The 25800-nt window shown below is 27.7% G+C and overlaps 1 protein-coding gene across 2 annotated transcripts in view; it reads right to left on the bottom strand.

The window, feature by feature from the left end:
- Nucleotides 1-384: 384 nt before the first annotated feature.
- The window catches only part of LOC101237827 (uncharacterized), a 72403-nt gene continuing 46987 nt past the window's right edge, over nucleotides 385-25800 (bottom strand). The window contains exons 17-29 of one of the 2 annotated variants that reach the window (XR_010636666.1): nucleotides 24636-24661; nucleotides 24484-24527; nucleotides 24063-24274; nucleotides 21340-22115; nucleotides 21108-21213; nucleotides 13396-13785; nucleotides 11793-11905; nucleotides 9058-9307; nucleotides 8905-8980; nucleotides 8744-8827; nucleotides 8273-8306; nucleotides 787-869; nucleotides 385-658 (exon numbers count right to left, since the gene is read on the bottom strand). Coding sequence is in view for 1 of the 2 variants with exons in the window: in XM_065790716.1 (XP_065646788.1) it covers nucleotides 579-658; nucleotides 787-869; nucleotides 8273-8306; nucleotides 8744-8831; nucleotides 8905-8980; nucleotides 9058-9307; nucleotides 11793-11905; nucleotides 13396-13785; nucleotides 21108-21213; nucleotides 21340-22115; nucleotides 24063-24274; nucleotides 24484-24527; nucleotides 24636-24661 (2278 nt within the window). In the remaining variant the exon portion in view is untranslated. Of the gene's footprint in view, nucleotides 659-786; nucleotides 870-8272; nucleotides 8307-8743; nucleotides 8832-8904; nucleotides 8981-9057; nucleotides 9308-11792; nucleotides 11906-13395; nucleotides 13786-21107; nucleotides 21214-21339; nucleotides 22116-24062; nucleotides 24275-24483; nucleotides 24528-24635; nucleotides 24662-25800 lie in introns of both variants that reach the window. The other variant, XM_065790716.1, reaches the window with a different exon arrangement.

Here is a 25800-nt window from a genome sequence, read left to right as displayed (position 1 = left end):
GATAAAACTTAAAACGTTATATTCTTAAAAACGATTTTCATTAAAATATAAACGCAAAAACATATTTTACATATTTTTAAAGATAAACAAAATATATATTTAGAGATTTCAAAAAATTTCAATGATGGAAATAAAAAAATATAAATTGATTTTATTAAAAAAAGACAGACACAAAACAGACATATAACAAAAATAAAAAACATGGACTGGATGGTTTGACTTTACAATAGCATTAATGTTTGAAACATGGCTTACTTTTTATTTTAAAAATAAAAAAAGCATTATGCGATAGCATCTTTCTGTTTAATTATTCACTAATAATTTATATTGTAATATTGAAGAGTGTAAAAATATAGTATTAAATACAACATCAAACTAATAATATTAGACATCAAAAGAATTTAAATTTGTATTTTAATTTGCAATTTATAAAAATAAATTAAAAAAAAAAGTCAAAGAGTTCTCAACAAACTGAAACGCATTCTTGACCATGTGAAATTAGTTGCATGTAAAACTCTTAAAAATGAGTAATTGTGATATTTTAAACAAATGACATCTCTTCTTAAAAAATGTATCATTTAACTCAATGATGCAAAATGTTTGTAGAAGCAAATGAGACAAGCAAGCTCTGGTAAACAAATTTTATGGAAGATATGACCTAAAATAAAATAACAAAAATTTAAATATATATTTTTTTTTCTCAATTTTTTGAGCTGAATATTTATTACCAATTAAAAAAAACAATTAAAATACAAAAAAAAGTTTAGTGGTAAAAGGAAAACTTACCACAAGGAAACAATATTAGACCTCCATTTAGAGTACTTGATGTTTTTATACATAATGGTAAAGTGCATAATGGACATGTTGTACTGAAATTATCAAAAAAAAATTTTTTTAAACAATCACATTTTTCTATAATATTAAATTCACTTAATTCATTATTATAAACAACATAATTTTTTGGTAATATATAATAATAATTTGTAATATAAAACTTATATATTTTAAAGTATGTAGGCAATAACTAAAGTTTTTTAATTTCCCTTTGTTTTATGAATTAAATTTTATGCACAATAATCTTTAATTAACTTTATATATTTCATTGCTAAATTTTATATTTCTGATGTTTGCAGCTTTTAATCCACAAAAATTGCTTATTGATTATTATTATAAGATTACAAGGACTAGATAATACAATACTAGTCCTTGCTTACCTTTGCCAATCCTTGCTTACCACTAATACTGTGGAACAGTCATAAAAACAATTGCATTGAGCACAAACTTTAATTTTATGACCATAACACACACACAAAAAAAATTGGTTTTATTGGGACAGAATAAGTAAAATTTCATATTTTTGGTATGGTAAGCAGGGATGCAGAGTCACAAAAAGGACTCCGGATTTGTAAGTTACAAAAATATTAATTCTTTCTAGTTTTTGGTATCCAGGAGCTTTAAAAATATAAAAAAGCTTATGGGCTACTAATGGGGAAAAAATTAAGACTTATAGGTCAGAAGAACAATCATTTTTGAACCCGGAGTCCTTAGGTATAATGGCGGCAAGGACTCCGGTCTTTAAAGCAATAAGTTCTAATTCATTAAACATCATAAATTTTTTTCTTATAACAGATCATTAACCAACCAACATGTTTAGAGCTTCTGGACACCAGAGACCAAAAAAAAATAAAGTTATAAAGCTGGAGTCCTTTTGGGACTCCGCATCCCTGATGGTAAGAAACAATGATTGCATATAAAATAGACAAAAATAGTAAAAATTCTCTCAAAGAGTTTTAAAAATGAACTTTTCTAGATTTGTACTGTATGTACAAATCTAGAAAAGTTCATTTCTTAAAGTACATATATAGACATCCCCCATTAAATTTCTGTTATACTGTCCTTAACAACAATATTCAGTCCACAAACAAAGTCCAATATATGAAGAGCTTATTTTCAAAATGCAGTATGAGCATACATTGGAACGCAAAAAAAACTGCGTTTTGCGTTTGCATTCTAAAATAAAAACTCACACGCAAACTCAAACGCATTTGATGCAATTTATTGCGTTTACGTAAGTAAACACAGTATATTGCATCAAATGCGTTTGAGTTGATGCAATTTATTGCGTTTACGTAAGTAAACACAATATATTGCATCAAATGCGTTTGAGTCAAACACAATTGTTTTCATTCTCTTCTTTTGCTTTCTTATTTTTTCAAGTTTATGATAGGGTGGGGCAAGATGTCCATAAGGTCAAGTACCCTGTGCATTTGATTAATTTTGTATAATTCCTTTTATATACCACTGTTTTAGATATTTACATATTTAAACAAATAATTGGTTTCAATCAAGTTATAACTTTTAAAAGATTTTGTTAGTAAATTACTAGAAAAGTTATAACTTTTTATATAAAAATTTAAAACAATAGAATATAAGGAATTAAACAATATTAATCTACCCAAGTCTCACTAATGCACAAGGGACTTGACTTTGGAACATCTTGCTTCACTAAAAGTTAAAAAAAAATTAGTTGTATTATTATAATTTGTGTGATTATGACAAAGAAATATTTGTTTTGTGGGTAATTTATTCCACGATATTCAAAGTATATTAATTCTAAAATTTAATCGATAAAACTTGTTAGTTTGCAATTAGCTAGTTTTGTAGATCTTTTCCGAGCCATGCACAATCAATTCCTTTGAATAATTGTCCCATTGTATGTTTTTCCATTTTATATATAAAAAGGATTGCTTAAACCAAGCAATCAACCACAAAAACACTATGTGATTGATCAGCGCACACGCATACTTTAAAAATTGCTTAAAACAAAGGAAAACTTATTTTCTGCTCACTAATTGAACACAATAATACTCAGTTGTATACGGCACTATTATTTTAAACAAAACTATTTTTAGAAAAAAGTATAACTTAATACCTTTAATTAGTAAGCTCATTTCACTCTATGAAATGAGCTTACTATATTCACTCAATTTAAAAACATTATACACTCATTTTAAAAGGAGTCATTATAATGAGAAATTAAATATCATTTTTAAACAGATGTAAGATGATCGATAGTTAATTTTTAAACTTGTTATAAAATGACCTAGAAGCTTATTAAAACATGCGATAATTTGTTTAAAGGGATGTCTAATGGCATTTCTTATAGCATAAGGAAGCTCCTATAGGCATTTCCTTTTGATATAAGGATATGCAGCTTATAGATATATAGTATAAAAAAAATTAGTTTAGGAAACAGAATCAAGTTTTACTTAATTGTTTCATAAATATCTTATCTAATATGACTCATCAATCTTGTAAGAGTAAGATCTATCATGAGGATATCATTAAGTCTAGTTCAAAAAAGCGACATGAAGAAGAAATATTGCAATTACTACAGCTGCAATTACAACCTTATTTATCTCAAAGCTCGTCTGTATCTAAATATGGAGAAACAATTTCAAAAAGAACAAGATCTGTAAATCCTATCAAAACGACGAAATCTACTATGCAGACAACAAGCGCAGCGTTGACATCATTATCGGCAAAGTCTTCCAATAATACTTCAGTTTCCAATATTTCTATTCCTCCTATTCAGCAAACCCTAGATTAAGGTTTCAGGGTTATAGTGTTTTGGCAAAATTATCTGAAGACTCGTGTAATTTGATAAACAAAATACAAGATTTTGGTCAAAAAAACATTTTTCCGAAAAAGAAGTTTATTGTACAATTAATTGAACGGGTTATTAAAACACTTTTTCTTGTATTTAAAATATTATTAAGAACAATGTAGCGCATGATTTTTATATATTTAAGGAGTTCACTTCATATCTTCATTTCACTACATCTGATACTCATATAAATAAATTGCAAGACGATGTCGAGTTTTTCTGCATGTTGTGTAACCAAAAGTTCACAACTCGTATTGGTTGAACATTCAACATTAAGAAGCATTTACAAAGAAAACACCATGACATTTTGGGTAAGTGGTTTAACTCATAAGACACACAAAACAAATCAAATAAAAAGCGAAAATGCTAGATGCCGATACTGCTCGATAATGCATATTATAATCCTTTTTTGAGAAAAATAGTCAAAGTTCCACTTCCTTGTGCAAAAAGAGAAAACTTGATATCAGAAACGATGACAAAATTATCAAACATAATTAACCAAAAATTAGACAATGCCTTGGTTGTCTCTTTATTTAGTGATATAAGGACATCTCCTGAAATGTTGGACTTAATTGCGGTTGGTGCAACATTAACGAACAGCAATTAAAAAAAAAAAATCATCATTATTGGTATGGAACAGATGACGGGACGTCACAATGCAGAAAATATTAAATTATTTGTTGAAAAGATTATGAATACCTTTACCTTCAATAAATCAAAAATAAATGGCAATTTTTTATTTATTTTATAGCTTTAATTACTGCAAACACAATGAATTTATCGATTACTTAAGTTATATTTATTTGAAATCTATTGCAAGTGATAAAGGGAGTTCATTCATTAGACTGTTTAAGCAATTATTTGAAAAATCTCAAGAAGAAAGAGTTGAAGAGACGAAAGGTGGCAATAGTGCATATGAAGATGATCCATTGCTAAACCAAGAGGTTGCCCTTTATATTGAAGAAGCAGATAATGAGCAGCTAAAACTAGGTGAAGGTGAAGTCTTAAATATTGAAATTTAAATCTCTTATGAACTATTTTTGAAATTCAAACCACTTATGAAGTGCTATTAACTGAATCAAGGAAGTTTACTTTTACAAATGTTATTCAGTTAGCCAAAACAGCTGAGGAAGTAAACATCACTTATGACTTTAACGAAGATAATGAATCTATCTTCATAGTGCTGAGCTAATTAAAGATCTTGAAATTGAATTGGGAACATTGAAACTACCGCAGTTTTTTTGCGCAGCTCATAAAACAAACACTGTACACTGTACAAATCGCTATTAAGAAAAAAAATATATGTGTCATTTACTTGCAACGCTTTCAAAGTATGCAAGAAGCACAAATCAATCTATAAATAGTGTTCAATACCACATAAAAAATAAAGCTAAATTACAAACAAGTTGTGATGGAACTCGTTGGTCAGCTGCTTTCCTAATGTTACAGAGTTTTCAGAGTGTTTATAGAAGAAATGCATTTGACCCGGAAAATCAATGTCCAATCGAATTAGATAAAGTTGAACTATACCAACAAACCCTTCTTCCCGCATGTCAGTTCAACTTAATTGTACAAAAGAATCTTTCATCGATTGCTGATGTTTTGCCTGCATTGACTATTATGATTTCAAAATAGAGTAGAGAAATGGAATTACAAGGAAATGGAAATGAATTTGCTAACTTGTTAATTTCTTCTTTTAAATTAAAGTTTCAGTACAAACTTAACTCAGGAATTTATCAAGTAGCATCACCGTTAAATCTCAAAGCTTAAACTGTGGTTCTTTGAACCTGATTGTCAATTTATTGTTAAAGGTATTTAGTTATTAAGTTATATTATTTAATTAAGACTAAAAAAAGTTTTTAAAACTTAGTTTAAAAAATAGTTCTTCAAAACCTAATTTATAAATTTAACTACTTTTATATATTAATTTATTATATTAAAGTTTGTATTACAACCCAAAAATTGTTTAGGAGCAGTAGAAAAGCTACACGAAGTCCTGAAATTCTTTACGCCACATAATATTTATCAAAATGCTTCAGAATCGCAATTAGGATATGAGCTTACACAAACAAAAGAACGATTGAGTTCAAATGATCAGCAAACTGATTTGCTCAGCAGATTTATGCTAGATAATAACTATTGCCCAGAAGCTTGGCAGCCTAATTTACAACTTTATTTACTTGAAATCGAAAAAGAAAAACTTTACTTTTTAAGCAAATCGAAAAGAAAGGACTTGCAAAATCTAAAATGCCAATGTTACGAAAGGTATTTGTCATCTAACTAAATAATCCATCGACAGCAGCTTTTGTAGAGAGATATTTTAGTACTTCTATTTTTGTATGTAAAAAGAGACGAAGCAACATGAATGCTGATCTGATTATCAGTCGCTCATTGTTAAAAGTAAACTCAAAACTTCTTGAAAATTTAAATGATTTTTTAGACGACAATGACTCAGATAGTGAAATGTAAACTTATAATATAAAGATAATATACTTTTTGAACTTTAAAAGCACAAAAATAAAATTAATATATAATGCAATAACTTCAATAATAACAATAACTTTAATAATAACACAATGGTTAAATTAAAAATTATATTATTACTTTTGAATTGAAAAATAAAAAGTAACTACTTAATAATTCGCGTTTTCTTGAAAAGATATACAAAAAGATAAGTCAAGCTCGCAAACGCATTTATACATGCAAGTTACGTTTGAGTTACGTTTATAAATGCACTTTATATGCGTAAGTTGCGTATTAAATGCATACATAAACGCGGTTATTTGCGTTTACGTATGCATTTAATACGCAACTTACGCATATAAAGTTTACATAAGTAAACGCAATAAATTACGTTTACATAAGTAAACGCAATAAATTGCGTCAAATACATTTGAGTTTGTGTGTGAGTGTTTATTTTGGAACGCAAACGCAAAACGCAGTTTTTTTTGCGTTCCATTGTATGAGTATGAGTAATTTCGATTTTATGTGCCAACTTAAAAAAATTACGTAACTTAAAAAATAACACATAACAAGTAATAATAACTTTAAAAAGTAACTAGTTATAAATTAAAAAAAATTAATAAAGATAAAAAGTTATTTTTTATTTAAATAATATTTAAAGAGGCACATAAAACTCAAATCTACCAGAGGCACATAAACATCAAAACAGGTTTTACAAAATAAGCTCTTAATATCTTAATGAAAGCACTTGCCTTATTCCTTTAAATTTATTGAGATAAGACATTCTGCATCCCATTTTGTTAAAATATTTTATAAAAATCTGAACCAACTCCACATAGTTTTTAGCTTAATGATTACCCAGAAAGCCATGCAAAAAAAAAAAATGTTCTAAGCCATTTTCTCAGTCATGTTCTAGAGCTTAGCAAACTCATCACATACAATCATATTCTATTATATTAATGATTTATGGTATGACAAAATTAACAACTCTAACCTTGAAGAGCTTCGAAAAAAATTCTTGGAAGTACTTAAAGATGCCAAATATAGATGCCAGAGTAACAAGAGTATTGAGAATATATGGTTGTGTAAATTGGGATTTTTCAACTTTTACAAATGTTGGAATAAGTTGTATAATAATAACTTTTACAAATGTTGGAATAAGATTCTTTGCTTCTTTTAAAACTTGTTTAGTATCTACATCAGTAGTAAATACATTTGTTTCTTTTGAAAAAATAACTTAATTATTTGGGAATAAAGTGTGGATGATGGATGTGGATTGTGTCAAATAATATTTTGAGTCTCACTCAATTTCAATGGTCCAAAAATAAATATGAAAATAAACTCATCAGTTACACCAGAGTTTGTAAATCACTGTTTATAAGTGTTGTTACCGAATCCCATTACAACGCTATTTTCTGATTTATAAAATAGGCGTAGGAAAAGATTTATCAACTTAAATAAAGTTTTTTTCAAAAATATTCTAACACATATTGCTTCTCTTTTGAATAGATCTGTTAATGTATTTACAAAGTACTTACTCCCTAAACTATAATCCATAACAGCAACAAAATGATTCTAATAAATTCAATATGATTCAATAAAATTGTTCTTAAAATCAAAAGGCATTACAAAAACTATAATTTTATAACTAAAATTTCTTCTAAAATGAAATTACAATTTAACATCACTTTAATTGCTTGTGTTTTTCATAATTAACACCTCAAATTGTTATCAATGCGAAACTGTAATTGTGAAAATACCATCAATCAGTCAATTTCAAGTTTTTAACTTCTTTAGTTTTTTAGTTCTTTTAAAAATTTCTTTGGAGAATTTTTTTACAAAATTAGATTCTTTCTTGAAAGAACCTGGCCTTCTATTTAACTATTTCATCATCAACTCACAGTATAAAAATTTACATATTTCCTGATTAGTCTTAAGATGTTATACTTAAACAAAAATTTTGTATTTGAAAATATCTCTAGTCAAAAAAAAAAAAAGTATTTTTTTTTTGTATTTGAATTAAAAACTTAGGCAACACTTAGAAAAGCTTTACTTTCACCATATCAAAAAAATATTTAAAAAGATTATTACAAAAATAATAAACCATAAAATTAAAAATATATACTCTCATAAAAAACTTACTCAGAAAGATTGATATTTCTTCCCCACATGCTATCTACAATATTAAAACAATTATTTTATTAAAACAAGCATACAGATCTTTACATTTTTCTGCTGAACTGAACTAATTGAACATGGAAAACAACTTATAAAAAAATGTAACTGTTGCTATTATCTTTTTATAGTTATTTTAGGCTGAACACTGAATGCTTTATCACCTAAAGCAAGATTTCTACGATAACATTTTACAACCTTTTTCCCAGTCTAACTTAAATTGATTTTCACCAATCAAAAAAAAAAAAAAAAAAAAAAAATTCAAAAATTAACCTTATAAATATCCAGAAAAATATATCTTTATAATAACTGTAAAAATTTTTAAGTTATATAACAAAAAATTCAGAAAAATATAACAAGCTTCCTCTGTCATTTCAAAAATAGACTTCAAGCCTAAAAAATTAAGTCTATTATAAGTTAAAAATGTTTTAAAATTACCTGATTCATTAATGATAAAGTCTGCAGTGAATTCTCCAGTGAACGTTGATTCAATTCCAATTAACTCTTTGTTTTTTACATTCTCTAACTTAATAAAAGTAATTAAAAATAAGAAAAAAAAAAAGAAAACAAAATTTAAAACTGGAAAAAAATCTGCAAACCTTGGAGTGTACATTGTTTATTTTATCAGCCCATACTTTATCATTAGCCACTTGTAGAATCTTTTCTACCACAATTCTGTAAATACATAATTTAGAAACTGCTAAAAACTCAAAAAACATCAAAACTTTTTATCAAATCATTCAAAACCATACTTCTGTTGATTTTCATGGCTTAAGGCTTGTAGTAATGATGTGTAAAGGTCTAAAGAGACACTAATACAAAATTTGTTTATAATTTCTAGGACAGCAAAACAACCAACTTCAATAGCAGCACTGCGCACAACTTTATCAAGATTTAATGTTGAGTGAAAACCATCAAGAACTTCACAATTGTGTTTTCCAACATCAAATTGATTTGAGAATTCATATAGGAGATTAGACCATAGATCAAGACTCAAGCATCCTAAACCAAATACATTTGAAAATATTTGTGAAATTTTCAGATAAGGACTTAAATACTTAAATAGTAAAAAACTTTTATGTGCCAAATAATCATATAATTATAATCAATAATATGCAAATAACAATAACCATTAAAAATAACAGTAAATAATAACATAAGACTGCAAACAAATATTTTTAAAAAGATGTTTGAAATTTGATAACTGTTTTTATGTATTTCTCAGCACTGATTTCGAAAATGCAATCTATTTTTTTCTATCACGTCAGGTTTTCTTATAAAAAAGGGATTATTTTTGGGTAAAATAACAAAATTCGACCAATTTTTTTACATTTTTCAAACGTTATAGAATTTTATTTTATGTATAAATCATCTTCTAAACTATATTTCAAGAACACTTACATTTCTTTTTCAGCTTATAAGTCCTTATAATAACGTTTTTACTTTCTGTCGAAGCTTTTTTTATTGCTTTTCCGGCTGTAGACTCGTTCAGGATCATCTCTCTTCAAAATCCAGCAGTAGTCCGCTATCATGTTGACGTTCCATCTTCCCTGATATCTTCTTTCCATTTCCTTGATGTCTTGGTGAAATCTTTCGCCTTGCTCTTCACTTACATCACCAAGGTTTGCAGGGAAGTAATCAAGATGTAATTAGAAAAAATGAACTTTAATGCTCATGTTACAGGCCAGCTTCTTAAACTTGTCGAGCATGTCTGTGACAATGGTCTTGTAGTTTGGATCATTGTTGTTTCCTAGGTTACCAGTAACGACTAATTTAAAGGATGTCCATTCTGCCTTTTCTTTTGTTTCCATTTTGTCCACAAAATTAGGGACTCTCTCAAGTTTTCTAATGTCTGGTCCGACAAAGATTCCTTCCTTTAGCTTTGCCTCGGATAAACCAGGAAACTGCCCACAAAGATATTTAAAAGTCTCTTTTGGCAATGCCTTAACAAATTATTTTATCAGCCCCAACTTAATGTGAAGTGGTGGAAGTAACACCTTTTTGGGATCCACAAGGCTTTTTCTCTCAACATTTTTAACCCCTACTTCTAAGGTTTTTCTCAAGGGCCAAACTTTTTTTATGTAGTGGTGCTTTCTGTCTCGACTGTTCCATTCACTCCCATTCACAGAGAAAGCAAAGGAACTTTGTATAGCCACTTTGTTGACCAAGCAACATTGAAATAACTTTTAAATCCCTGCACAGTGTCCATTTGTGATCTTAGTAGTTGAGTTTGTTTAAAACCATTTCAAGGTTTTCGTAACATTCTTTTAAGTGCACCGAGTGTCCAACTGGCATATAGAAGCATACTTATTGCCATTGTGCAGAAGTACTGCTTTAAGGCTTCTTTTTGAAGAATCGATAAATAAAACATGCCATAAGTCTAAGAACATCACTGCAAAATACCAGGTCACCTTCTTGAGAGAAGAAAGTTACAAATTCCTTTTCCTCTGATTGATACCAAGAAAAGGATGTAACCGGGGCAAACATATTTTTATCTTTCAATCTAGATCCTAAAACTTCTGCAAAGTCTTAAGGAAGACCTAGGTCTCTAACTAAATTGTTCAGTTCAGATTCTGAGAATGGAATGGGATCAGTTGTGCCAGGATTGTAGCAATCACTGTCTTCTTCACTATCACCTTGCTGAGCCAATGTTTTGTGATCATCTAAAATATCATCCAAAGAATCTGAGGGAGAGGGTATTGATACTCCAGGTCCATAAGGAATAGGGCGAATGGCTGATTGAATGTTAAGGTAAGAAATATCCTTTTTGTTTTTCAAATTGAAACCTTGTATGATGCAAGAACAAAAATAACAGTCATCACTATGATTTTTGGGCTCCCTCCAAACCATTGGAATACCAATGGTTTGGAGGGAGTCAAGTAAACGTAAGGACTGCTTTTTACCTTGAAACTATTGCCTCAGTTCTTTAACACATATTGAACAAACTTTGTGTGCAGCCCAAGACCTATCTTGATCGCCTAACTTTATACCAAAATAGGCAAAATATACCTTTTCAACAAAATCAAAGATGTGTCTTTTTAATGGTATAGTTACCACAAATGTAGCAGAAGCAATCTGGTGAGTTTAAACATCCTCTGGTAGCCATTGTCCATAAAATAACTTGTACTTTAGGCTAAATAACAGTTTTTGGAGATCTTAATAACCAAAATTCAAACTTAATAGAGTACTGAACTATTTATAAAAAATATCGAAAAAGCTAAAACTAGACAAACAGTCTGTGAAATAACTGTTTGTAATGGAATTTTTCACTATTTTTTCCAAAATCACGTTGAAAATACTATAAAAATCACATACTAAATTTGAAACAATTTTTATGCCACAGACCTGTGTAATTATCTTAATCAAAACCAAATAATCAATAATATGTAAATAACTATAACCTTAAAAATAACAGTAAATAATAATTATCTTAATGAAAGATAAATAACTATAGCTTTAACCATTTTAAATAGAACTTTTTACTTACCAGATTTTGAAACCCATATAAATATTTCCTCATCTTGTAATTGAACTAACAAAGTGACTGCATCATTTATTTTGTTCAACCAAACCAGTAACTTTATATACCCTGTCCAGTACCTTTAAAAATACAAAGTTTGAAAATTAAAAAAAAATTGTTTCTAAATCTAAGCTCAATTGATCTTGGTGGTATTTCACAAAAAAGTGAGATAAATTTTCCTGGTAAGCAACCCACCAATATAGCACAGGTCTTGCAAAATAATTCCAATGATAAGGCAGAACTAATTGCAAAATAATTTTCATTCAATTCATCTCTTGAATCAAATGACCTTACTCTCCCTGACATCCCAGAATCCATTGGTTGACATCCTTCCTGCTTTTATTTCAAAAGTTATTTTGCATTTAAAGTCTTTTATTGCTTGTTGCCATCACAATATTCCCATCACATACAAATGTTATCTAGAACTCTTCTCAATACTCTAAACTATTTAACAAGCGCTTAATTCTTGCTTTTCTGTAACAGGAAAAATGTTAAAAACACCAATACAACTATCAACTTTATCAAAATTCTAGCATGCTGCAAGCAATGCATGCTGGTCTTTTCATAAGCTTTTAAAATTTTCAAATCATTTCTTTTTAATTGACAAAAATGTGTCTCATCAATATTAATGTTACCTTAAGTAGATCTGATACATTCTTAAATCTCTTTTTTGGGGATAACTTTAGGCTTGCAGTAACTGATAAACTTGAACCTAAACAAAACTTAATTATTTACTGCCAATTAACCAATCAAAACTCAATTGTTTTACTGCTAATCAACCAATCAAAACTCAATTGTTTACTGCTAATCATTTTTGCAATATTGTTGATATTAATTGATGAATCATAACAATAAGTTTTCTACTTTTGCTCATCTCAGACTACCTTTCTCTACTGATCACTCATGGAAATGATTTCCAAATCTAATCAATTGTACAATTTACAAAAACATTTACTAAAAACAATTTTTTTTTTACTTATCATTTTCTTACTTCTGATTTAATTCTTCATAAATTTGTATCTTTATGGAATACTCTTGCTATATTTGGGCCTGTTCTTTTAAAGATGTCCTTTCTTTTTAGACAAAGTTCAAAAAAGGATTGTAAATGAAGTTGGACTTATAGCTGCTAAGCTTGGGTCTCTGTCCCATCATAGTAATCATCGTAGTAAGGTTGGATTCCTTTCTACCAATACTATCATGGTAAAAGTGAGCTCTTATCTCTATCATCATCAAAACAATTTGTCATGCAATATTGCATTTTGTGCCTTCATGCTCAAAAAACTTCAACTCAAATAGATTTTTCTTTGATTATAAATGCTTTAAGATTTGCATTCATTATCATGTTTTCCTGGCGCATTATTTACAACTTTTTATTTCTTCTTTAAACTATTAGATTCTAGTAACTCCTAACCAAAATAGTGGTTGCTCCCAGCCTTGTCAAAAGTAAATTTTTTTATAAAAAAAAAAAAATTCTAGCAAATTTATTGTATATCACGTTGTGAAAATTATTCCGTAAACTACCATTTTTATTTTTATTATTTCATGTAAAATAAACAATACAAAAACTTACCCATGTTTTAAACATAAGTTACTCATGCCTTGAAGTAAAGAAGAAGTTTGTGTATCTTTCTTAAGCTCCTCAAGATAATTAAATAAAGATACTAGTATCTTCTGGTATTTCCACTCTATAGAATTTGCTCTTGGTCTCGGTTTACCACATGTACAAAACAGATCTAAGGAAGATGGCTGACTATAAAGCGAGTTCATAAGGCAACACAATAAGAAAAGTGGATGAAGTTTATGCATGTTTAACGACAAAAAAGTATCTTCAGCATACAATAAGAAATCATTGGAAGCATCTTTTAAATAGCCAGTATTGTACAAAAGTGAGACCTCCCAATTTGTAAATTGACGTTCTTTTATGTAAAGTGATACAAGATGAGGAGCAATTATATAGAGTCTAAAATGAAAATATTTTTTTATTCATTTTGATAAAATATAAAACTAGTAATAAAATATTAAATAATCATAACAATCAGATAAAACAATATTAATAATAATAATAGGTATTTTATCATGTATTAATGCTTACATATTATTAGAAAGTTCTTTACCTAAAAAATCTATAAAACTATTTTCCCGCAGAAATCTTACTCTCATGCCTAATTCATTCATCAATTAGTTCATTTTGTTTTAATTTGCTTTGAAAAGCTTGAGTAAAAGATTCTTCATGCAATCTAATTGTGTCATTACCTTGGATTGCAAAAGATTCTTCATGCAATCTAATTGTGTCATTACCTTGGATTGCAAAAGAGCAAATAAAATCCTTAAAAAACCTTAAAACAAAAGTAAATAAAGTTGCTGGTAATTTTAAAACTACTTTTTCCTATTTCCAATGTAAAGATCAAGATGTTACTAATGAAATTATGGCTCGTTGAAGATCAAGATCATACTAATGAAAGAAGATCATACTAATGAAATTATGGTTCATTGAAGATCAAGATGTTGCTGATGAAATTATGGCTCTTTGGAGTTAAATAACTTTGGTAATAAGATTGCAAACAAGTTACAACTCCCATGATATATTTAATGCAGGTGAATGGGCAAAATAGAGAAAACTCATAAATGACAACAAAAAACTATACTAGTAAAAAATAATACTAGTTCATTTCAGAATGAAGTTTAAAAAAATAATATTATTAACTGCTTCAAAGCCTTAATGAAGGAGTATCCAACAAAGATGATTCAACTCATCAAATGCGTCAAAGCATGTTTTAATGAAGGAGTATCCAACATGATTGATTAAATTCTGCATTAAAACATTTAGTCAATCAGTTAAGACAATGTGATGTGGATCTTGTTTTGATTGACTTTATCTACAAAACATTGTTAACATTTGACGATGATATTTTAACTATGTGAAGATTAAAGACAGATAAAAAAAATTATTTAAGATATTATATAGATAGTTGAGTCTGACTTTTTTTAATAAGTCTAACACACCAAGAACTTCACTTAATTTTAAAATTTGCTAATCAGACAATATAGCTGTTTCCCTTGAGGCTCTAAGTTAACAGGATTCTACTGTACTATTCCTTTGCCATCTTTACTTACAACAAGAACTCAAAAAATCAAATAAAAAAAGTTTTATTTCATTCATTTAAAATATAAAAAATAAGATATTCAAAATAAAACTATTTGGTAGTTTAGTTCATCAATTCTTTTTTTATTTCTATTGATAGCAGCTGATGGTATATTTTGACATAAATGAATCCAATGGCAAACTACAAGATTCGATTACATTAAAATAAAATTTTTATCTTTAGCTTCTAATATTCATTAAATTCATTAAATTGCTGTAAAGGAAAAGAGCATTGGGATTTTGGAAGTCAAAAACTAATGTTGAATTTTGTTTTTCTTTGTAGTTGCAGTGAACTAAGCTGCTTACCTTGTAATTTATGTCATGTGTATATCAAAACAACTTTAACAGAAAAATGTATTAAATGATAGAATACTATTTTTAAATAACACTTATCTACAGGGCATATTGTTGATAAAATGTCAAATATTTATATAAATCATATTTATATACAAAAAATCAAATTATAAAGTACAAAAGTAAATGGAACCACAAATGATAATTAATTAATATTACAGTTTTTATGCTGCTATAAGTGAATAAAAGAAAATACAACATTGTTAAGTAGCTTGGTGGCTTGGTATTGGTACTGCAAAAAACCATTTTTTAAAGACCACTCTTTTATTATTAGCTGCTCTTCTTTTTTAAAAAGATTAAAAAGACAACAATTCATTAAAAAGACATTTTATCAAAGAAACACCATTTATTAAAAACAGTATAAAAACAGATAAAAGATAAAGAACAAAACCAGAAGTAAGAAAATGGCAACCATGATAAAAAGAAGGCAACCTTAGTAAATGCTAATTTTTGTAATGGATTGGGTATATGGTTTCTGTATGAAGTCAGTAGAAAAGATAACTAAAAAAAATAAAATATAGAAGACTAAGAAAAAGTGTTGCTATTTGGGTAATTCCATGTCAAATCATCCAAAAAAATCAAAAAATGTCACCCTATGTTTGGGATTTTGCTAATTTTTGTATATGTTATATGGTTTATGAAAATTAAGAAAATTTGAAATTTGGAACCTCCAACCCCTTACGGTTCTTGAGATATTTAGGTTTCAATTTTCTTATTTATGCTGACTCAGCATTTTTTGCAAAATGTATTTTTGTCATTAAATAGCAATAATTAATGGACGAAATAAGGTATCATTCTGAAATTTGGTACATAGACAATCTTCCATATGGCGGATACAAATATTAGATTAAAAAAAATTTTAGACCACGTTAAGTACATGTAAATTGAATAATAATGGCATTTATTTTGGGGTATTTTGACGGTCAAATTTGTGATGTCACCTTGATAATTTTTTTTTAGGCATTACTATAACTTACAATATAGGTATCAAACTTCACTATTAATTAAAAATATATTATTGCATTTTTTGACTTTTCTAAATTCAGCCTTTCAAGTAAAGCTTATATAAATGCTGAGTCAGCATAAAATTTATTGCTAACTTATTAATGAAAAAATTAACTATATCTTAATTTCTGGTTGTAAAAAGTCATTTTCAAAGTAATTTTGAAGGCAATAATAGATGTATATAAATATAAATTCTAAATTTTTTGTACCTGGGTAGGCCCCCCCCCCCGCCTTCCCAAAAAAACCGAAAATTTTCCTAATTTTGTAAAAAGTTATTTTTAAAGTCATTTTGAGAGCAATGATAATTTTTTAGGTATTTATAAATATTTAGTGGGGTAGGCTTCCCCCTCACTTGCCCTACCACGAAAAATATATATATATATTGCTAATTTTGTTATACCAATAAAATAAGGATTGCTTTCTTAAAATTTTTCCATCAAGCTTTTGGATGCCAGCTAGGTTGGGGGTCGCAATTAGGCATATTACCAAATCTTTCCAAAAATGTTTTAATGAAAATATATAAAGACAAGTTACCAAGAGATTTTTATTTGTGTGGCCAAATTGTGCTAATTACACATACAATTATATTGTAACTATATTTAAAAAAATTATATACAAGTATAAAAATAATGACGCAATAGAAACTTTTTCTAAAAATCTTGATTATTTTGTTCAATAATTTTTGCCAACTCAATTTCTGAAATTTTGTATACACGACCATTTGTTGTAGATGGCGGATCAATGGTACATAAAATATGATTTGATGGGACCCAACACATATCTTCTTGTGCAGGCCAAGAAAAACTTGGACTGGGACCATGTGGGTGCATAAATTAAATTTTATAATCTCCTTCTCCTTCATCTTTTTTGTTTATAATTCCAATCCACCAAAAGCTGTCATACATGCAAGCTACATAGTCCATATGATTATAAATAACTTGCTGCACAACCAGCTCATTTGGTATCTGCACAAGCTTAAATGTCTGAACATCAGTTTGTTGACTCATCCTTTTAAAAGAAATTGTATATTTATCAATTGGTATAAAATGGTGAAAGGATCTTGTTCCTGGCAAGGTTCTTCCCATAGTAAACCTTGGTTGCAATGATGATTGTACTTCATTTATTTCTATTTTATAAACTAAAATAAATTGAATGTTTTTTATATTGGTTACACAAAATTCAAACATCTTATCTACCTCCAAAATCTGTCCAGTCACTGTTCTTTTTAAACTAGCTTGTGCAGTTAATCGTTTTACTGTGCCGCCAATGCCATCACAAGCAGACTTACCATGGCTAGTAGCAAAAAAAACCCATTCAGCATCAATATCAAAGTCTTCTTTGTGATGACAAAGAATAATAAAGTTTTTAAAGTTTTTTTATTGTGCTGCACATCCATCAGTGAAGTATTTAATATTACTAATCTGTAGAATGTTTGCCTTAATGTAATTGGTAATGAGCTGTTGTATTTTATATACAAAGTATACATCATGCTCAGTGTCATCAGAAAGGATGCAAAATGACTTTAATAGTAGTTTATCATTTGATTTATAGTAAATAATAATAGGGTGAAGTGTACATTTTGGTTTATTCCAATGGTAACTTTGCACCTCATCCTGAACAATAAATTGGAAGTTCTCTGCAAAGTCACCCAATACTATACACTCATTTTGATTTAATAACTCTTTACAGTCTTTGAGGTACTTGGCTTGACTTTTAGCTATAAGTGAATGAGATGTTAATTTATCTATTTTATTGCATATAAGGTCGATAACATCTTCAATATTAATTTTTTGATTGATCAGCGTAGTTCTATCTGTATGCTGCCATTGGTTAATTGTTATTTCTTAATCGCTGTTGTCAAACTTTGCTGTTAAGAATTCTTTTAAAGCAGCAATACCAGGGCACAACGGACATCGATGTAACATGCACTCTACATTATCCCTATTGCAAACAATCATTTCCATCAAATCTCTATAGTCTTTGTCAATTTTAAGAGCATCAGTTAACAACTTAACATTCTGATGATAGGTACAGACACAAACACAGTGGGTGCCAGACGAGTTTGTGGTTATACACCATCTAGGGCGAAGGCTGCAAAACTTAGAAAATCCGACGTTTAAGTTAGAATGTTGGAATTTAAATGCTACATATAGTTCCTTTAAATTAATCAATATTAGTCTTTTTTGCATGTGTTGCCTGTACCCTATACTCACAAAATCTTTTTTTCCAGGCAGCATTCGTGTGTACTCGTCACTTTGATAAAAGCTATGAACAAGATCAATGGTTGCGTGGGAAAGCGACTTTCCTTTTTTTGATGATGGTTTATGCAAAATTCCATGTTTTTTTTAAGCTTTTCTAGCTTCTCGTACTAGGTAATTAGATACATTAAAAAATTCTGCAGACTTTGCGAGTGACCATGATTCTGGAGTTAGTGTTAATATCTGAATTTTTGCGGAGTATGATGTCACATTTTTTATCTTATCTTTCAATTCATTTAAAAGTGAGTATAGATCGTCAATTTGGTTATCAATTGAAGAACTTAATGGTGTACAAGATGGTGTCAATGTAATCATAGGATCAATATCATAAACTTTTTTTATTTTGTTTGCTGTTGCTCCAGTTATTTGATCAAATTTTCTTTTGGCAGCTGGTAATCGTTGGTGTTTTGGAATTGATTTAAGCTTAATAGGTGACACACCTATAGATCCAAGACTTTCATTGAGAGATGAACGTTGTTCTTGTTCAGGCTCAATCCTACTATAGCATTGATCAATTAATTTTAATTCTTTATTTATACAATGTACCCTTTTGTAACAACTACTGCATAATTTCCACCCAGGTACAGCAGCAATGTCTTGTGTTTTTAGAGTTATTGCCATTGATAGCGATATCTTCACATTTCCTATGAAAAAAAGGAAACAATCATTTCTAAAAACTAATATCAACTCACCATCATTGTAAAGAACAAATGAGTGTAATTGTTACTTTATAAATGTACCTAATTTTTTTAAAATTTATTTAATTACTATTTTAATCAAAATAATAAACTGTTTCATCAAAATAGTATAAAAATTACCTTTCACATTTTTCTTTCGATTTCCATGTTTTTTATATAGATTACAGCATTTCTGAAATTTTCTTTCAAATGCAGCTCCAAAGTATTCTCTATGATAATAGCAAACTGTTGTAAACAATTTTTCACAATCAAATAAACCAGCTCTCCATAATAACTCTTGTTTTTCAACACTTGAAAACGCTGATAGATCTAAAAGACCTTGTCTTCTTGTTAAACCTTGCTTGTGGCAATCAACATTACATTCTAATCCTATAGAACACTTTTCCATAATTTAAACTTTTTAATCTATTCATCTATAAAAATCTGATTTTGAAAAATTTTACTAAATAAATTTTTTTAGAAATACCATTCACATTATTTAGTTTATGGAAAACTATTTATACAAATTATTTGTTAGGATGTGTCTATGACTTCCTTATACTATGACTTATTTATACAAATTATTTATACAAATATTCCTTATTCCTATGACTTATTTATACAAATTATTTGTTAGGATGTGCCTAAGTTATATGACTTCCTTATATATATATGATTAAAAGGTAATTAAATTTTATTTTATTTACCAATCATTTAGTATAATTTATAACATTCATTAATCAGTTAAGTAAATATAAAATTCCTGCAAAGTAACAGTAAACTAATATTTACAGAATGAAGTCTAAACAGAAGCAATAAAATAAAAATGGGGGAGGGGGAAGGGAATCCTCCCTCAGGTACCAAATATTTATAAATACGTATACATTTATCGTTGCCTTCAAAATGACTTAAAAAAAACTTTTTACAAAATTAGGAAAATTTTCGTTTTTTTTGGGAGGGCGGGGGGGCCTACCCCAGGTACGAAAAATTTGGAATTTATATTTATATACATCTATTATTGCCTTCAAAATGACTTTGAAAATGACTTTTTACAACCAGAAATTAAGATATAGCTAATTTTTTTATAATTAAGTTAGCAATAAATTTTATGCTGACTCAGCATTTATATAAGCTTTACTTAAAAGGCTGAATTTAGAAAAGTCAAAAAATGCAATAATATATTTTTAATTAATAGTGAAGTTTGATACCTATATTGTAAGTTATAGTAATGCCTAAAAAAAAATTATCAAGGTGACATCACAAATTTGACCGTCAAAATACCCCAAAATAAATGCCATTATTATTCAATTTACATGTACTTAATGTGGTCTAAAAATTTTTTTAATCTAATATTTGTATCCGCCATATGGAAGATTGTCTATGTACCAAATTTCAGAATGATACCTTATTTCGTCCATTAATTATTGCTATTTAATGACAAAAATACATTTTGAAAAAAATGCTGAGTCAGCATAAATAAGAAAATTGAAACCTGAATATCTCAAGAACCGTAAGGGGTTGGAGGTTCCAAATTTTAAATTTTCTTAATTTTTATAAACCCTATAACATATAAAAAAATTAGCAAAATCCTAAACATGGGGTGACATGACCTGGATGATTTGACATGGAATTACCCATTTGTTAAAATCGAAACATCAATACAATTGCTATAACGATTTAGGAGAAAAATTGTTTTTTATATGTTTTTTGAATCATAATTTTTTTATGAGTATGACAAAAGTACTAATAAACATAATATTTATTCATTATATGTACCTCAAATTATTTATATAAACCTGTATTAATTATTTAAAAGACTGTAAATTAAATTTGTAAAACTTTTTACCTAGATATATTGCCTAGAAAATCTTCTACAGTACTGCTTAAAAGCTCTTCAACACTTAATTGATTTTTTGCAATTGCTTTTGATAAATTGCTATGCTTGTAAAGCTCTAAACAAAGACATAATAAAAATGTGGCATTAAAAATAAAATATGAAAAAATAGTTAACTTTAATTAAATATCATATTTCTAACTGAAATATGATATTAAATTAAACTTTAATCAAAACTGCAAACCTTTTAAATGAACCATACATGCACACCATGATCTCCATCGACACCCACCTTTCCATAATAAAAGTGAATACATTCTTTCAAAGTTTAATATGGGGAAATATCTTAGAATAAAACAAGCCCTGCATTTATCAAGTATACAAGAAACACATTCTGTTATACTATCAGATGAAAAGCCTTCACACAAGCTTATATTTTCATTTAGCTCTTTGTTTTCACCAAAGAAACATTTTTTCTCAATTGCAGAATCATTACCAGAGGAAACTAACATTCTTAAGCATAAAGATTCATATGGCATATTCATTGTACTTTTAATGTCTGTTGAAGAAGAAATTTCTTTTAATACAGCATTTTTTTGATTTTCATCAGCCATTTCTGAATCTATTAAATCATTTTTCTTATTAATTATTTCTTTTGCTTCTTGTTGTGCACTTTTTCGCATTGTATCAAAGTTCAATGCAAAACTGAGAAGAGCAAATTCATAACTATGTGGCGTTTTACATTTTTCAGGAAAAATACTTGTTTGCAAACAAAGCATTGCTACATTTGAAATTTCACTGTAACCAGCTGAAAGTTGTTTAAAAAGTAGAAACCTACTTTCAATGTCTATAAAAGATAAAACAATATCACTCAGTTCATTTTTTATACTTTTATTCAAGAGTTTAAAAACTTCTTCTTGGAATTCAACCGTAACTGAGGATAACTCCTTTGACCAATGGTTAAGCACTTTTTTCACATTATTAATGTTGTACAAAATCTTTGCGTCACGGAAATTGTTACTATAACAATATAAAGTTTCGAAAAATTTAAAAACTAAAAACTTTGAAAAAAACTACCATATAAGCAATACTATTATGTTTATGTAAAAAAATAATCAAAAATAAAATATCTAAATTTACCATGTAAATTTAGATATGAATTTACATGGGATTATTTGAAATATAATGCAATGAACAATAAAATACTATTTAATAAAAATATTTAAATTTGACCACTCAAATATGAAAAAATTAAATATATGACCAATCAAATATATTCGAACATAAATATTTGCAAACATTTCAATTAAAAATTATATTTTTAAAATTTCTTTTAACCTTCTTACTTTGAACAAAAATACTAGTGTACTTTAAATTCAATCTTGCTGGAAGACATTTTAAGATTTGTTCTACTTCATTTTTAAATGACAAAATATAAAGAAAAAAGATGTTGACTATAATATTATGTTTACACTATCTTGTTGTTTTTTGTAAATCTTTGTTAAATAAGTTTTGTTTTAGTCAAATTTGATGTTGTTACTAAAAAGAAAAAAAACTTGTTGATAACTAGAGATTAAAGATTGTGTGAGATATTTAAAAAATCTAAAAACATGCTTCATTAGTCAACTCATTACAATCATTGCAGTGTATAGATTTAAAAAATAATTATTAACAGCTTTTTATAAAATTTTGATTTCAAATGTGAATTCAAAATTTTATATATTGTCTTCTGGTCAAATTAAAAAGTTTGTACTGTTAATTATGTTTTTGGTAATTTGTGTAATAGTTTATGGTCTTTGCAATAAGTGTCTTTTTATTTAGATATTTTTAACACTACTCTAAAACATAATAAAGTCACATTCCATTTTTGAACAATTTATGTTTTGTATTTTATTTAATTGATTTAGTTTTTAATTGACTAAATTATTTAGTTCAGTATTATTATTTTGATAATAATAACAATGAAGGAAACAATGTTTAGACTTTTTAATAGTTATTATTTCATATTGTTTGTTTAAATTTAAATAAACAATCGTTAATTTAAAGCATAAAGAAATTGATAAAAAGATTTTATCTGATTTGTTTATTTGTGTTATAAAAACAGCAGCAACATTGGTACCAGTTAGCAGCAGTCATGGCATTAACAACATTGTCAGATAAGTTGGTTTGTAGTGTTTATCTGTGATGCCTTTACTTCTTTTATCATATCATTATGACTATTGCTTTTTTCATTTTATATTTTTTATACTTTTTTTATATTTTGTGCTTCTTTCATAATACCACAGAATGAATAGGGGGCTTGCATCATTTAAGATGCATAGTGTGTGAGCCCATTTTAAGGGCAAAGCTCCCCTCCTTTACCATGAGAGCGATCCACTTTTCTCCCTTGTTGATTAAACATAAAGGAAAGGGGTTCTTAATGGGAGTTTCTGTAATCAATTAGGTAGATTTGCCCATCTAACATATTGAGAAAATTTTCTTTTTTAATTTAGGAAGATGTTACATTGAAACTTTTTCTTTTGAAACAAATAAACAGGGTGAAGTTTTTAACAAGCTCTAAGTGCACCGAAAAAATGTGTAACTTCTCCCCACATTTATTATGAAAAGTTTTTTAAGTATGAAATTGGGTCATTAACCCAAAACTTAGATTATTTAATAAATAATTTTTCTAGTGTATACTAAAAAACATTAAAGTAATAAGACTATATAAAAAATAAGTATAAAAATGGTCAGTGTTGAAAAGACCATGACTCCCTATTTTACGAGTCCCAACAGCGAGTAATATTGTATTAAATAAACTGCACAGTAGCACAGTAAAAGACTACAGACAGACAGAGAGAGAGAGAGTAAGAGAAAGATATAACACATTGTTTATTACAAAAAAACTTTATTTATAACCAGATAGCTTTACAACCTTTAATTAGCAGATGTAATTCAATTGTGTTACATCTTTCATATGCTACATACCTAGTATTAGCAGTAACACTTAAAAGTTTGCTGATAATCTGGAAATAATTATTTGGCAATTTTAACAAAATAACAGGTGATTCTGTTTCTGTTTCAAAATGAAATGATGGTGTAATAAAATTTCCATGAATTGATTCACCAGTTTCACAGGTAACACTTTCTGATGACAAATTCATACTAGTTTCAGAGGATGTATTTTCAGTAGATGAGCTCTATACAGAAAAAAAAATATTTTTTTTGAGTTAATAAATAAAATATAGAATAATCATGATAAATAAAATTAAAAAACTTTATAAAATTAGTTAATAAAATTTATAGAAACTGGTAAGAGGCAGATATAAGCTTCTGTGGGATATCCTTAATAGCTGGCATATTATCATTAGTAGATGTTATAGATATGATCAGAAAAAAAAAGACTTACATCAGTAAAATCAGTAGATCTTTTACTACAGTTTTGTGAAGGTTCTACATAAGATAATTCACTAATAAAATATATCTTTTAAACTAGTAGAATTTAAAAAAATTGTTTTTAATTATAAGTATAAAATAAAAATAGAAATTTAAATTTCTTACTCTTTTTTTTCGACTTCTTTTGTATTCTAAAAATTTAACAATTATAAAACAGTAATAATGAAATACCAGATTTAATTAAAAATAATAATTTTTTGTAAAAATTACATAAAAGTCAAACTATTTTTATAAAATTTTATTCTACAATTGACTTAAACTATAGTTGCTTTTGATTGGTAGATTTCATTTTGCAGTTGTAGGGATTGGTAAATCTCAAATTTTTTTGGGAATATTAGATCTCAGTTCTCAGTTGTTGGGATTGATACTAATAAATAGTTGCTGAAATAACAGGGCCAGCTGTGAGTTAAACACAGTTAAATAGCTTAACCCACTATACCAAGAATAGTAGGTTTAAATTTAAAGTTGCTGGGATTGGTATGAATTGACTTTTTTCAATTCTAATGCATATTTAATCGGAACCTCGAAGCCGAAAAAAAAATTCCTTTTTATTAAAATAAAAGTTCACCTCCATCAACAATGCAAAATAATAAACAAAGAGCAACAAAAAAAAACTATTAACAAAAGACTTAAAAGTTGCAAATTAAAAGATTAAGTTTTTTCTTTTATCATGTTTTCATGTACCTCTTTACTCAGAAACTTTCTCCCTGCACAATGCAGGGAGAAAATTTTTTTAATAGCAAATCACAATATTGTAATCACAATTGAACAATCACAGTAAACAGATGATATAACTAAACAAGTTACTCAAGTTTCAGTTGGTGGAGATGATAAAATTTTTGATCTGAAACCATAGAACACTATGTCAATTTCTGTCTGTTTAATTTATGAATTAATGTAAGTAATTTTTCTTTCAAGTTCAACTATCTGTTTTAAACAATCAAAAAGTGTCAATATTTTTAATCAAAAATAACACCAAAATGTGTTTTAGAAGTGTGACACTTTACAACTCACACTTTTTTGTTTATATAATAAATAACTTTAAGATGATCCAAGGTTTCTGTAATGATCTGTTAATATATTTTTGAAGGTAATACATTTTTTTTATATTTGATGCAAATAATTAAGCAACTTTTATACTTTTTTAATTTTAATGGTCCTTGGACCTTGGAACTTGGCCCTTGAACCTTGTTGAGATAAATATTGAAAGAAAACAAATAACACACATACACTGGAATAGGGTAGGGACTTTAGTATATACACCCACTGA

Source organism: Hydra vulgaris, chromosome 02 (assembly GCF_038396675.1).
Source record: "Hydra vulgaris chromosome 02, alternate assembly HydraT2T_AEP".
In the NCBI taxonomy this organism is placed as follows: Eukaryota; Metazoa; Cnidaria; class Hydrozoa; order Anthoathecata; family Hydridae; genus Hydra; species Hydra vulgaris.
The sequence above is the reverse complement of the archived record's forward strand: the minus strand, read 5'-3'. Positions and strand labels throughout refer to the sequence as shown.